Source organism: Empidonax traillii, unplaced genomic scaffold, assembly GCF_003031625.1.
Source record: "Empidonax traillii isolate 1590-97213 ecotype Southwest subspecies unplaced genomic scaffold, ASM303162v1 scaffold157:size2224338, whole genome shotgun sequence".
NCBI lineage: Eukaryota > Metazoa > Chordata > Aves > Passeriformes > Tyrannidae > Empidonax > Empidonax traillii.
The window spans coordinates 1,092,357-1,105,191 of NW_020955350.1; the positions used below are offsets into that span (position 1 = coordinate 1,092,357).

General features: G+C 43.8%; 1 protein-coding gene across 8 annotated transcripts in view; it reads left to right on the forward strand.

Annotated features, from left to right (window-relative positions):
* Positions 1 to 12,835, forward strand: part of ENPP2 (ectonucleotide pyrophosphatase/phosphodiesterase 2) — a 71,414-nt gene that overhangs the window by 2,006 nt on the left and 56,573 nt on the right. For 4 of the 8 annotated variants that reach the window (XM_027884911.1, XM_027884903.1, XM_027884904.1 and 1 more), the window contains exons 1-2: positions 11,940 to 12,242; positions 12,684 to 12,786. In XM_027884911.1, the coding sequence (XP_027740712.1) occupies positions 12,192 to 12,242; positions 12,684 to 12,786 (154 nt within the window). In that variant the 5' untranslated portion in view covers positions 11,940 to 12,191. Of the gene's footprint in view, positions 1 to 11,939; positions 12,384 to 12,467; positions 12,587 to 12,683; positions 12,787 to 12,835 lie in introns of those variants that run through there. The other 4 variants (XM_027884905.1, XM_027884906.1, XM_027884907.1 and 1 more) reach the window with 3 other exon arrangements.

The following is a 12,835-nucleotide window of genomic DNA, read 5'->3' on the forward strand; positions in this document are numbered from 1 at the left end:
CCCCTGACCTCTGCAGCACCTTACTGAATGGAGACTTCTGAGCCTCCCCAGTGTCACTCTCCCTGTGCCACCCACGCCAGCCCAGTTGGGATGAACCCTCCCTTGGGCTCATCACCGGCTGAGATGACTACTATGTTTGCAAGGTGTCAGACCAAATGATCTCACAGGCATTCTTTGTTTCAAGGCCCACGAAACTGTGTGTGCTCCACTTTGATACACAAAAAAGATGTAAAGATAAAAATAAATACTTATGGGCTCTATCATCATTGGAGAACTGTTCTGCTGTTGCGTACTATTTAAATTCTGTGAGAAAGGTTCACAGGAGATGGTCTTTTGTCCTAGCAGTCTTCATATTTCAAAGTATTGAAGAATTGCTTGGAAGTTCCAGCTGATAGTGCTGTATATGAAAAATTGTATGAAAAGAGAATAAAAATAAAAAATAATAGCAGGTATGCTCAGCTCCTGTCTTCTTGTCCTGACAGAACTTTTCTCCTGTTGCAGATGGACCTTACTTACATCTGGCACTGGGAGATTGTCAGATGCCTCCTCTTCTAATACAGTTCCTATCCAGCTACTCTTTTCATTTCTGAGAGGGATTTCATGCCCTTCTTAGACGCTTTTTATTGTAAAATACTTGAGAAGTTTCATCTATAACCTTTCTCCTTTGTTTTTATTATTTCATCATTGGATTTCATCATCTCTTGTAGAGATTTTTAATAGGAAGCTGTGGTGGGTTGACCTTGGCTGGCTGCCAGATGTCCACCCAGCCGTTCTCTCACTCCCCCTCTTTGACAGGGCATTGCTTGATGACCTTGGTGTCTGCAGAGCTGTTTCTCTTGCTTTTCCTCTCACTCCTCACTACCTGCACTGTGTTTTTTACCCTTTTTCTATATTTTCTACAATAGGTGCTGCTGTCTTGGGCCCATGAGAGGCTCAGCCATGATCCTGCAGTGGGACCAACTCTGTCCAGCCCAGGGCAGCCACAGTCTCTCCAAATAATGCACAATTGTACATGTTTCTGGATTCTCACCCTTGGATCCTCTGTTTCAATGGTTTTTTTGGCTGTTAAAAGATTTTTACCTGAAAGCCTTCTAGTTTTGAAGACATCTCTGACTTTGCTGTCACTCATCTCTTCACTAGCTTTATTTTTGTTTGTTTGTTTGTTGTTTTTTTTTTAAGAAATTCTTGGAAACTCATCCTTGACTGCAACCTCATTTTTTCATCCCATGTCATCTGGTGCAGAAATGTCATCTGTAGGACATCTGCCAGAGTTGTTCCTGCTGTTCTTCTCCTGAAGCCCTCCCTCCCTCAGCAACTGTCTCCCCTCCCCATCACTGAAATGTCACATTTTATTCCCTTCACAGATTTCTGTTTTTTGCTGCTGCTTGTTAGTGGCATGTTCAGCTGAGGGTCCTGCCTCTAATCCCTGTGGTGGTCAAAAAACTTGGGATCCTGGGTAATAATGCTTTGTTCATACAGGATTTTTGATCTAATGCCAAATTTTAAGATTCTGGCTCTATACTGGCCTTTGTGGCTGTGCAGGCAGCTGTAGGGACGTGGCAGGATGAGGTTCTGAGGCTGCCAGGCTACACATGCACTTAGGCAGGACTAGCCCACTAGTTCCCAGATGGGTTCAGGCCCTTGTGTTTACACACAAACCAGCTCACCAGGGTTTTTTTTTTCCAGAAATAGATAATTTGTAAGGGGATAAATGCGTTAACCTGAAGAAAGGATGACTGTACTGCTCTGCCTGTGCAACAACAGGAATTGTCAGAGCCAGTGAAGGGAGGACTTCTCGAATGGGCTCCACACTCACTCCGGGTTTTAGGGAGAGCCCTGTGCAAAGCTGGGACAGGATCGGAGCCCTCCCCTCAGCCAGCATAACAAAGCAGAGGGAGGGAATTCAGCCGAGGGACAGCCTGGGGACACCCCCTACCACACCCAGAGTTTTCAATTACTGGACTCCAGCAGCTGGGCTCTGCAGAATTGCTCCAAACTGCCTTATATAAGTGCAAGTCCTTGAGGCAGGAGGAGATTCTGGTGCAGCAGGATGCACCAGTGCTCACGACAAATAGCAGTAAAATGGGGAAAGACTATTAACTGAATTCCAAGGTGGAAGTCACTCTCCACAGAACATCTGCTCACCTATTGCTGTGTATTTCGCCTGGCAGAAAAACGCTTTAAGTCATATTAGCTGTATGTCCCTTGTAAGTCGTATTAGCTGTTGATGAATGTGAAAACTTAAAAACCTTTTCTGGCCAATGGCAGGATAATGGGGGAATAGGACAAGGGCTGGTGGGGCTTATTGGAGCTGGGACAGGATGGTGGTGAGGAGCTCGTGTTGTGGCAACAGCGAAGGAGGATTAGCCCTGCACCAAATTCAGTGTTGAGGCTACCAAAGGGGACAGGAAGACTCTGCAACTGCAAGGACTGGAACAAACTGCTGCCCCTCCAGCTGCACCAGCTCATGTTTTGGTGTGTCAGAATCGGCCTCAGCTCTGAGTGGGATGGTGGGAAAAGGCCAAAGGTGGCCTGTCACTTATCCTGTATCACGATTAGTGAAGGATGTTCAGTACAATACTTAAAGACTTCACAGGCTGTATAAAGAGAAAACATGGTTTGGTTCAACCATCTTTGGAGAAAGAAGAGTAGGAGTTTGTGGCTTCCCTTTTGGAATCTCTAAAGCTCTGTTCTTCTAATATATTTTGTCTCTTTTCACCCTCAGCACTAATCTATCTTTTTCTGCCCTACCATTGCTCTGTCAAGCCAGCTCAGTGTCCCCCACAGATGGCAGGAGATGACTGTGACGGCCATGGCATATGACAGTCATGGGATATCTACTGTGCTGTCCTGGTAGTTGCTGTCGTGCTGTTGGCAGCATCAGATCTGGTTTGTGTGCTGAATCTGCCACCCCTGCAAGGTTTCCCATGCCGCTGCCCTGTGCCCTCTGTCCTGCAGTCTGACTGTACTTCCACCTGCCCTTATACAATGGGGCTTTGAGGTTGGCTTATTTGTTTTATTCATAATGCATCAGAGAAGAAAGTATAAAAAATGCAAGTTTTCTTAGTTTTTTTGGTTTGGGTTGTGTTTGTTTGTTTTGTTATTTTTGTTTGTTTGTTTGTTTGTTTGTTTTGTGTTTTTTTTTTTTTTTTTTTTAATCCAGTGCCTTCCAAAACTATGCTGAATTATCTGCAGAATCAAGCAGATGCTTTGGCAGGATTAGACTACCAACAAACAGGGGTATGAACTTGAGATTATAGTCCCATACTCATTTTCCAAAACAGCTGTCATGGCTTAAGCTACCACAGAGCAAGTTTGTGCTCCTGCTCTGTCTCAGTGCAAAGAGAACTCAGTTTACCCAGGAGCAGAGGTGATCCTCCTCTGCTGACTTCAGCTGTCACCTGAAGATGTTACCACTCCTTGCCTGTTTCCATCATCCATCCTGGCTTCTTTGCCCAAAGTGTGCTGTTTTGTTTGGTTTAAAGGTCATTTAATCATAGTGTTCCTCAGCACCAAGCTGAAGGAAGATCACTCAGGCAGTGAGACTGCCATGCTCGGTGTGGTGCAGAGGAGGGGAATAAGCAGCCAGTCTGGGCAACTCCTCTCCCAAAATGAGGAAATGTTGACTTTACATACCTGAACAGGGACAGCAGGCACCAGAGGCTTTCTCTATAGCTGGCAAAGCTATTGCTGGAGGAGGAGGTGTCCCCAGTCTCTTCACCACACCAGTAGTTTACTCAAGTCTTTTTCACATGGGCTGAATCAGACTCAGAGATGTTTGGTTTCAGTGTCTTGGAGAAGTGTTAGTATGGACAGTGCAAGGATAATAAATTAAATAGTCCCAGCTGTTTTGCAGGTTTTGTGGATGCCCAGGAACATCTGTCTCTGCTCTGGGAAGCTTCAACAACTATAATATCTAGCTAACTTCAGTCTTATCTGCTGTGAAAAGGAGATTTGCCTGTGTGGGTAGCCTTCTTTGAAGGCTCAGCAAAGCAGAGCTCTTTTAGTCTACAGCAGTCAGCAGGCATTAAACCAAGGAACTGTTTCTTTCTGAAAGTCTTGTTTTGCTAGATAAAAAAAGATGAGTTAAACAAAACAATTCAGTAAGATTATTTGCTTAAAAATAATGATGAAGTCTATTAATATTTAAGTGACCTGAGTTTCCCTACAGCTTGTTTAATCCATTATAAAAAAAAAAAAAGATTATTTATTCCTTTCCAAAGTTTTATGCTGAAAAGGTGAAAAAGTATTTGCATAAAACCCCCTGATAATCCTTAGACAAACCCATGCTTGCAGAGTTACATATTTTTGATTGCCAGCATTTTTCTTCTTCTTTTTTTTATATTGCATTCCTGCAGACTTTGAAATTTATTCAGTTATACATTATGATATGGATTTTAAAAAAGAATTCCAGCAGTGGATCACATTATTTTGTTGTTGAAATGTTACTTATACTTTTCTCACCCATAGAAAACAGGGAGTACTATTCCAACAGGATGTTTTTCCCTTTGTACTAACGTTTGTCATCTTTGCACTCGGCTGAAATCAGAAAAAAAGAAGAAAAAGCTGGCCCTCAACTGAACGGGTGGTGACATGTTTCAACTTAGCAAAATTTGTGATGCTTGGAAAGTGGCCCATCTGTCCGAAACGACCTAAAAAAGCAAGATACAATTGTTTGACACTGTTGTACTTTGCCAATGAAACAGGCAGCAGCAGATGCACGTTAAGAAATGCGGGTTGGTGAGCGTGTGCTGCGGTGACACCACTCCCCGGGGAGCAGAGCCAGTCGGGAGAAGAGAAGAGCTTGTCATGCCGTGCCTGCCTCTCCCCTGCCCTCGGGATGCTCCTTGGTTACAGTGCCCGGCTTGGAGGTCGGAAATAGCAGTTTGCAGCTCACTGTGTCTCACAGACACACTGCTTCCAGGGACCTGCACACTGCTGAGGACCACAGCAGAAAACTCACCTAGCTGCAAAACCTGTCAAAGGAAGGGAATTTTTTACCTTTTCTGACTTGCTGTGTGGCTGTAGGAATGGTTGGGGTGAGAGGATGGAAGTGATAGCAAGGACTAGCCAGTCTGCCAGGTGGTGGTGGTAGACACTTGATATCTGGATTCTACTTGCTAGGTTTATTTCTTTTCTGAAGGAAAAGGGCAGAAAAACCACTTATTTCCAAGGTAATGGAATACCTCGCCCCTCTCAACAGCTGCAGATAGTTTAAGCTTGTGTAAATCATAAAGATGAGAGAAATCAGTTCACCCAAAAAGGGGTTGCAGATGGGATTATGTTTGTGACAGTGTTAGCTGTGTTCCCATTTATGCATTTTTCTACGAACAAAAGCCTGGACAGTTCCTATTGTATCCTCCTCCACATAAATGTTCATGGAGCCACTCAGTGAACCAGATCACGCAGTTTAGGCAGCATTAATAGTTGTTATTTTAATTCTTCAGAGATCGTCTCTTCTTTGTCAGCTGTCCCAATCTCTTTGGGATTTCGCTGTCTTTATGCTGGACTGATTGCATTTAGTGGTGCAGTCTTGCAGGCCTCATGCAAATAAAATGGCTCCACTTGAATTGAACTCACACTCATGTGAAGTGGGTTCAAGCTTTGTTTTTTTTGTCTTAACTGCAACGCTGCCAAGGCCTGTTCTGTGTGCATGCATTCATTTATCATGCCCCCCCAAAAAAGCTTTCATAGCTGCAGACACTTACAGGTCACCGTAACAGCAGCCTTAGATACCTCTTATACATAGAATCAGGAGCAAAATGTGCTCACCTGAAGGCATGTCCCTATCTGCCATGGGGGAATCCTCTGTTTCCAGCCTGATCCCTCTGCTTTTATTGCAGAAGTTTTGATGCTGCAGAGCACGGGCGTCCAAAGCCTCAACTGCAGGCAAGCTGAGAACAATATTCATAGTGACGAATCTCTTTAAACTGAAATTAAGTAGGATTTTGCTGTTTTGAAAATACCAATGGTTTTTTTTTCAGATTAACTAGAAGAAAAATATTAATTAAAATACTTCTTTCTTGATCCAAGTGCCAAAAACATGAAAAAAAAAGTCTATTTCAAACAAACAGAAACTCTTGTTTGGCGGATAAAACAAAGTAAACAAAACAGTATTAATTATATCCACATTTTACTTGTAGGGAAGAGATTAGCACTTGGAATTTTTTTATCATATCCAAGCCTTGAGTTTGAATATTGTGCCAAAGTGGAGTTTGAGCTGAGGGTAAATGTGATTAAGTAGGAGAGATATGTAACAGGATTATTGTAGAAGTCCCCAAAAGAAGTTTTATGTACCCAGAGATTCAAAGCTGATATTCTACTGAGAAAGGTTCAAATAAGGTAAAGGATGTACATACAAGTTACACAAAGAAACTCGACATATGATTTGAAGTCTAGAAAATCTACTTTTTACATCTTTAAGTAGTTTTATCACCTTTATGGGTTGTGTTTGTGGTTTTGTTTGGTTTTGTTTGTTTTGGTTGGAGACTTTGGTTGCTTTTTTTTCTCATCTAGCTTTAACTCTTTGTTTCTAAAGGTCTATGTTTTTTGTGGGACGTAATAGGTTGTATAACTTACAAAATTCAAATAAACAATGATTGTGTGTGGCACATGCAAGGCACCATGCAAGACCCTTGAACCTCCAGATTACTGTCTGGGGGTAGGTGGGCAGATTTCACACCACTGAAGTCTACAGCTCTTTTAAAAAGAGGGATGTGGAGCTGCTGGGAGGCATCTGGGACACCCATCACCAGTCCAAGCACTGGAAAACAAGGATGAGGACCTGAATACATACTAAGCCTCACATGAGCTGCACTAAGAACACATATGGGCTCTTTGACTCCATGTTTAACTCTTTCATATCCTCTCTGAAGATGTGATTTTTCATCACAGAACAGTTTTTATTCTGCAGTTGCTAAACTTTTTATATGTGACTATCTTAAGAAATATAGTTCTGTACTCAGTGCATTTTAGTGAAATACTTGTGCAGCTTCATAATAATAATATTGTTCATGAACCAATTTGGCTAAATACTAGTTTCTTTGAAGATGAGAAATTTGTTGGAGGTATATCTGTTGGAGTAGTGTTGATGCTGCTGCCGTCGAGTGCAGCTCACAGTGAGAGGTGTAACGCCCTGTGTTGAAGTGGGTGGTGATTAAGCTGTAGTGCTGCTGGGAGACACAAGCATTCAGGCACCCAAAGCTTTCTTCAGGTCACTGAAAATTTATGTCCTTTTTCCAGCTGACGTAGCTGTCCTGCTCAAAGATATGACCTCATATATAGACCTTGTTCTGCTTCTGTACCAGCACAAATGGTGATTGTGTGTGGAGGGTGCACTAGAGCTAAGACACCTCCACAGGTGTCAGCAGCAGCTTCAGGAGCTGCAGTGCTGTCACCAAACCCACATCCCACATTGAACCACTGAAGCTGTTGCATCTGATGTTGGGTGTGGGAGAATTTATTTCTCTACTTCATTATGCCCTCCTTTTTCTCACCAGGCTACTCATGTGGGTTTCAGTCCCTGGTGGGTATATTAATGTTTTACATAAATAAAAGCAAAGACTGGGACTCAGGTCCTCCCTTGGCCAGTGGTTCCTCTTCTCTCTCTGGGAAGGCAGCACTCAGTTTCAGACAGGCATGAACCTGGTACACTTGTATTTTGTGCAGGACACGTAGCTGAGGGTGAGGTGAGGAGCAGTGCAACGTGCTCTGCAGGTCGACGTGCTTTGTTGGTTGTCCTCAGCGAGTTTTGGGCTGGATGTGGGTGCTCACTCCCCAGCCCTGTGAACCCTGAAGGCGTTATATAGGTTGCTCAAAAATGTTGATGGGCTTATATATGCCTAAGGCAGTTGGTTCCTCAGGGTTTGGGCTGCAGCAAACTGCAATTTGGAAGACTTTAATTTGTCCATGATTATCCCTGAGGGTCTGGCGATGATGAGCAGACAGATAATTGGAGACTGCTGTTGTTGGGTGGTGTTTTGAGGAACTGTGGTGAGGAGGGTGTACTTTCATGAGCACAGCCTGGTTTGCAGATCTTCCCAGTCTCGTAGGGAAGCAGAGGGTGTGGTGGTGCAGCTCCTGGGAAGTCAGTCCTGTGCCTCCTGCCTCCTTGACAAAACGCAACTTTTATGTGTGTAAGTACAAAAGATACTTGCAGAAGCTTCTTCAACTCTCAAACATGTCCCACAGCCCAAGGAAACAACAGTATGACCTTGCCTATGGTAATAGTTCCTTTTCCTACCCTGTCCCACCTACTCCCTTAATGCATCCATGTGAACATCTGTGTCCTCTCCTACCTTTTATGATCAGGTTTTAACTTTTTGTTTCAAAGCCATCTGCAATCCACTTGGAATCTGTTACTTGCTGAAGTATTTTTCCTCCGTCAGATAAAGAGGACTTCTCAGTGACCCTATTTTGAGGTCTTCAATGGTGCTCTTTACAAGTTGAGCAGATACAGGTTCCTCATCCTTCAGCAACTCTCGTATATTTTTTCCTGCATACCCAGGCTGTGCAATCACCATTCTGCACTTCTGTATCTGGCTGTAGTCTGGCTCCTGCACTGATCTCTGCTGAAGTACTGCTTACCACAGGTCATTGCCCTCTTGCACTGACTCTTACTCTTCCTGCCCCTCCTTTTGTCATCAGACCTGGCTGACCTGACCTGATGACTGGCTTTGCTGTCCTTTTGCTGTCCTTGCCTTCAAACACACCTTTCCTTCCTTCTCTATCTTGTTTGTCAGTCACTGCACTGAGTGCCAAAGATACTTGGTTTTGATCTATAAAACGCTATAAACTCCACTGCCACCTTGGTGGTGCCAAACAGTAGGATGAGAGGCAAGGGGCAGAATCTGGAACACGGGAAATTCCACCTGAATATGAGGAAGAACTTATTTACTGTGAGAGTGACTGAGCACTCTGTTGGTAGGCATCTGTGACACCCATCACCAGTTCAAGCACTGGAAAACAAGGACGAGGACCTGTTCTGTTTAACATCTTCAACGATGATCTGGGCGAGGGGATTGAGGGCACCTTCAGTCAGTTTGCTGAACAGTGTAAAAGGACCTGGGGGTGCTGGTCAACAGCAGCTGAACATGAGCCAGCAGTGTGCCCAGGTGGCCAAGAAGGCAAATGGCATCCTGGCCTGTATCAGAAACAGTGTGGACAGCAAGACCAGGGAAGTGATCTGGCACTGGTGAGGCCTCACCTTGAATCCTGGATTCAGTTTTGGGTCCCACACTACAAAAGGACATTGAAAGGCTGGAGCGAGTCCAGAGAAGGGCAAGGGAGCTGGCGAAAGGTCTGGAGCACAAGTCTTATGAGGAGTTGCTGAGGGAGCTGGGGGTGTTTATCCTGGGCAGGAGGAGGCTCAGGGCACACCTTGTTGCTCTTTGAGAGCTTCCTTAGAGGAGGCTCTCCCAAGTACCAAGTGACAGGATGAGACTGGGCATTGGGAAAAAAATTCTTCTTGGAAAGGGTTGTCAAGTTGCCCAGGGAAGCTGGTGGAGGTATTTAGAAAAAAAGAAATATGTGGCACCTGGGGACATGATTTAGTGGTGGACATGAAAATGCCGAGTTAAGGGTTGGACTCAATGATCTTAATTTTTTTTCCAGCCTAAACAATACTGAGATTCTGTGAATGTTTGTAATTGTGGAAATGTTACAGTGTGAACTTCTCATGTAAAACGCCATCTGGTGCCTGGTTGGAAGTTTTGCATTCGGAGTTAAATAATCAGTATAATACAAGCCAGAAAATCCAAAGGACAATTCTTATTCAAGATAAATGATGAAGACGCATTTCGTATTCTGCTGATCTTGTTAAAATTCCTTTTAAATGTGTTTCATTTAAGCCTTAAAACTTGCACTGAATTGTTGAATTCTTGGGCCAGGAATATATTATTTCAGCTTTAGTCCTTTCCATTCTGATGAGCAAAATGGCAATTAGGTGCTGAAAAAATTAATTACCACTGATTCCAGCAGTGAAATTTTGCCTGCACAAAATTATTAGACCTTGTTTATGCTAATAAGTTCCTTGTGCATCTGTGGGATGGCTTCAGGCACAATCTTTGTGACAAAAAGAACATTGTGCATCAGAGTATGTGTTCAGTTGAGAGCTACTGGAAAATGTGTCTTACATTACACAGATGAAAAAGATTAGCATTTTCAGAGTCATCATCATCTATAGTTCCAAAGACATTACAAAGGACTTTAATTAATTTAATGTACTTGTAACATGGACCAGAAAACAAAATGAGCTCCTCCATTTATGTAAAGTTGTGAAGTTTACAAGCTCCAGAGAGGTTACACAAATGGAAAAATGCAATATGTATTTTTAAATCAGTAGAAGTCATCTGTGATGCTGTATTTTCTGGTTTTGTTTCTTTCTTTTTTTTTCTGGGTGGCCACTTTTAACATATGTAGGAATTTTATTTCAAGAGAACTGAAGACCTGTGTGTGAGGAAGGTATGCAAGAACATCAAAGGCTCCGGATCTCTGAAAATGAGACTGGATGTATTGGCTTGGGCACTCAAAACTGGCCACCTGATTTGAAAATTCAGTTGTGTTTTGCCTCCGTTTCTCAGTGACCTGAGGGTCCCAAGCTGGAGGAAAGCTTGGGGCTTCTGATTTCTATATTTTGCCTATGAAATCATGAGCTTCATTAGATAAGATACATAGGCAACATCACTGAGCAGTTTTATTTGTGGCACCTTAGGTTTCCTGTCTGCTGTGATCACACACTGCTGTACTTACCTAGTGCTTGGGGGTGAAATTGCTTAACAACAGGATTTACCAGAGGCTAGGGGCAAAGAATTTTATAGGAACAGATAGTAACTTTGTTGATAATTATTTTTCTCTATGCTCAGCTTTTTGCTAGAAAAATATTGCCTATTTTTTTCAGCCCAGCTAGTGGTGAAGTGGGCATTAGAAAATGGGTCTTGAATTCATAGTCTCAGTCCGTGCAAGTAAAAGGAATAGGATGTCCTGGTGTGGCTAAGATGAAAGTCTTTTCCTGCTAATTACATTGCCTTGAGCCTTGCAATACAAAGATGCAGCTACACAATGGAGCCACTTTTGGTTAAGAAACTGCATAAAAAAGGATCATCTCCTGGCAAAGGCTGGCATGCTGATGAGGTGTGGGCAACGAGGAAAAGGGCTTTTTAGACTCTGTCCTGTAAAGCTACAGGGTGGGGAAGGTGAGTTATTGCAGCAGGTAGAAGGTACCTCTAAACAAAACTCAAAATTGTATGTGTTTATTATTGCAAGTTAGTTTAAAGAAAACTGTACTGAGTCTCTCATTACCAGTATAGAATATGGGACAGGTCCCAAGAGAAGCTCAGTCCGTCTGTGGGCTTACAAACCTCGACTCTGTCCCTTTAAATGTAATTGTTAGTAAACACTTTCATGAAAGAAGCTTTCATCAGACCAAAAAAAAATAAAAAAAAAGTGGCAAACTACACTGGTAAATAATTTGCCTTGGCAAATAATATTTAAGCCACAGATTTCAAGCGTAATTCTGTTCAGCATTATCATTTGCTTTGTAAATAAAAGTACTAATCCAAACAGCCAAGCTTTCTGTTGTTCATGAAAATGGGGGAATGTGGGGCAGAGGGGACGTGTCACTTCCCTTCCTTTCTGGAAGTCTGAAGTTTCCAGCTATTCAGATGGAACTGCTTGTGTTTCCATCGATACGAGCCTTGCTCTGCCACAGCAGCACGGGAGAACAACGTTGAAAAATACCCCGCGCTCTGAAAGAGTCTCCAGTTTTGAGGGGCCTCTGCTCTGCAGCACAGTTAGAAATTTGAGGAGCACCCGTGGAGGAAGAGGGGCGTCCCCGAGCTCCCAAACCCTCCCGACCGTGAGGGGTCAGAGGGACTGAGCCCACCGCGCTGCCACACCTGACACCGGGGCACTTTTGAGGGTGGCATCGGGATATTTTCTCTTGGCAGCCCCCAGTGAGCTTCCCCCTCTTCTTCTCCGAGCCAGATGGAGACTTGGTTTTTCTTTTAGCCATGTTACTTTTGTAAGGAGAATAAAACGAGCAGGAGGAGCTATTGGCTGCCGCGGCACAAGCAAGCCCAGCTCTGCCAGAGAAAACCACATAAAAGCGCACGGGTGTGTGTCTGGGGGGAGGGAGCAGCGAGGGATGATGCCTGGAGCTTCTTGCACTCGGAGCTGCGATTTGTGAGTGAAACATGATGAAATCACCCCCTGGACAAATCACACGAGCCTGTCAACCTCACCAGGTGGGATTACTCGTAGCTAATAGCCCGAACTCCCCGAGCAAACAGAGCTCTGCGCTCACTATAAAAAAAGGCGACGGTGCGGCGTAGGCTTTTCAAGAATTCCCTGGTATGGCTAAGCAGGGCTGCGTCCACTCGCACCAGGTAGGAGAAGAGAGGAGCGTGTTTGCTTTTAGAGGAGGAGTAGCAACCCGTCTGTCCTGAATAAGTTCCTACAAAAAGGAGCGTTTCAGCTTCAGAAAGAGATGTTTTATTCATAAACCCCTTCTGGTTTGTGTTACTCTCCAACGGTGACGCTGTCAGCTGCTGCTGCAGTGATGGGAACTGCAGTGCTGGGGAGCCCGAATGTACAGAGGACCATCTCTATCCCTTATGCCTAATGCTCTTAGCATGAAAGTCCTGCTTCTTGCACACTTCACTTACTTTGCTGTTTTACTTTTGCAGGTTATATCCTTGTTTGCTTTTGCCTTTGGAGTAAATGTCTGCATGGGATTTACAACAAATCGATTTAGGAGATCTGAAGAATGGGATGAGGGGCCGGTCTCAGGTACAGTAACGGACTTAAGTTGTACATCGCCATACCCTTATGTTACAGG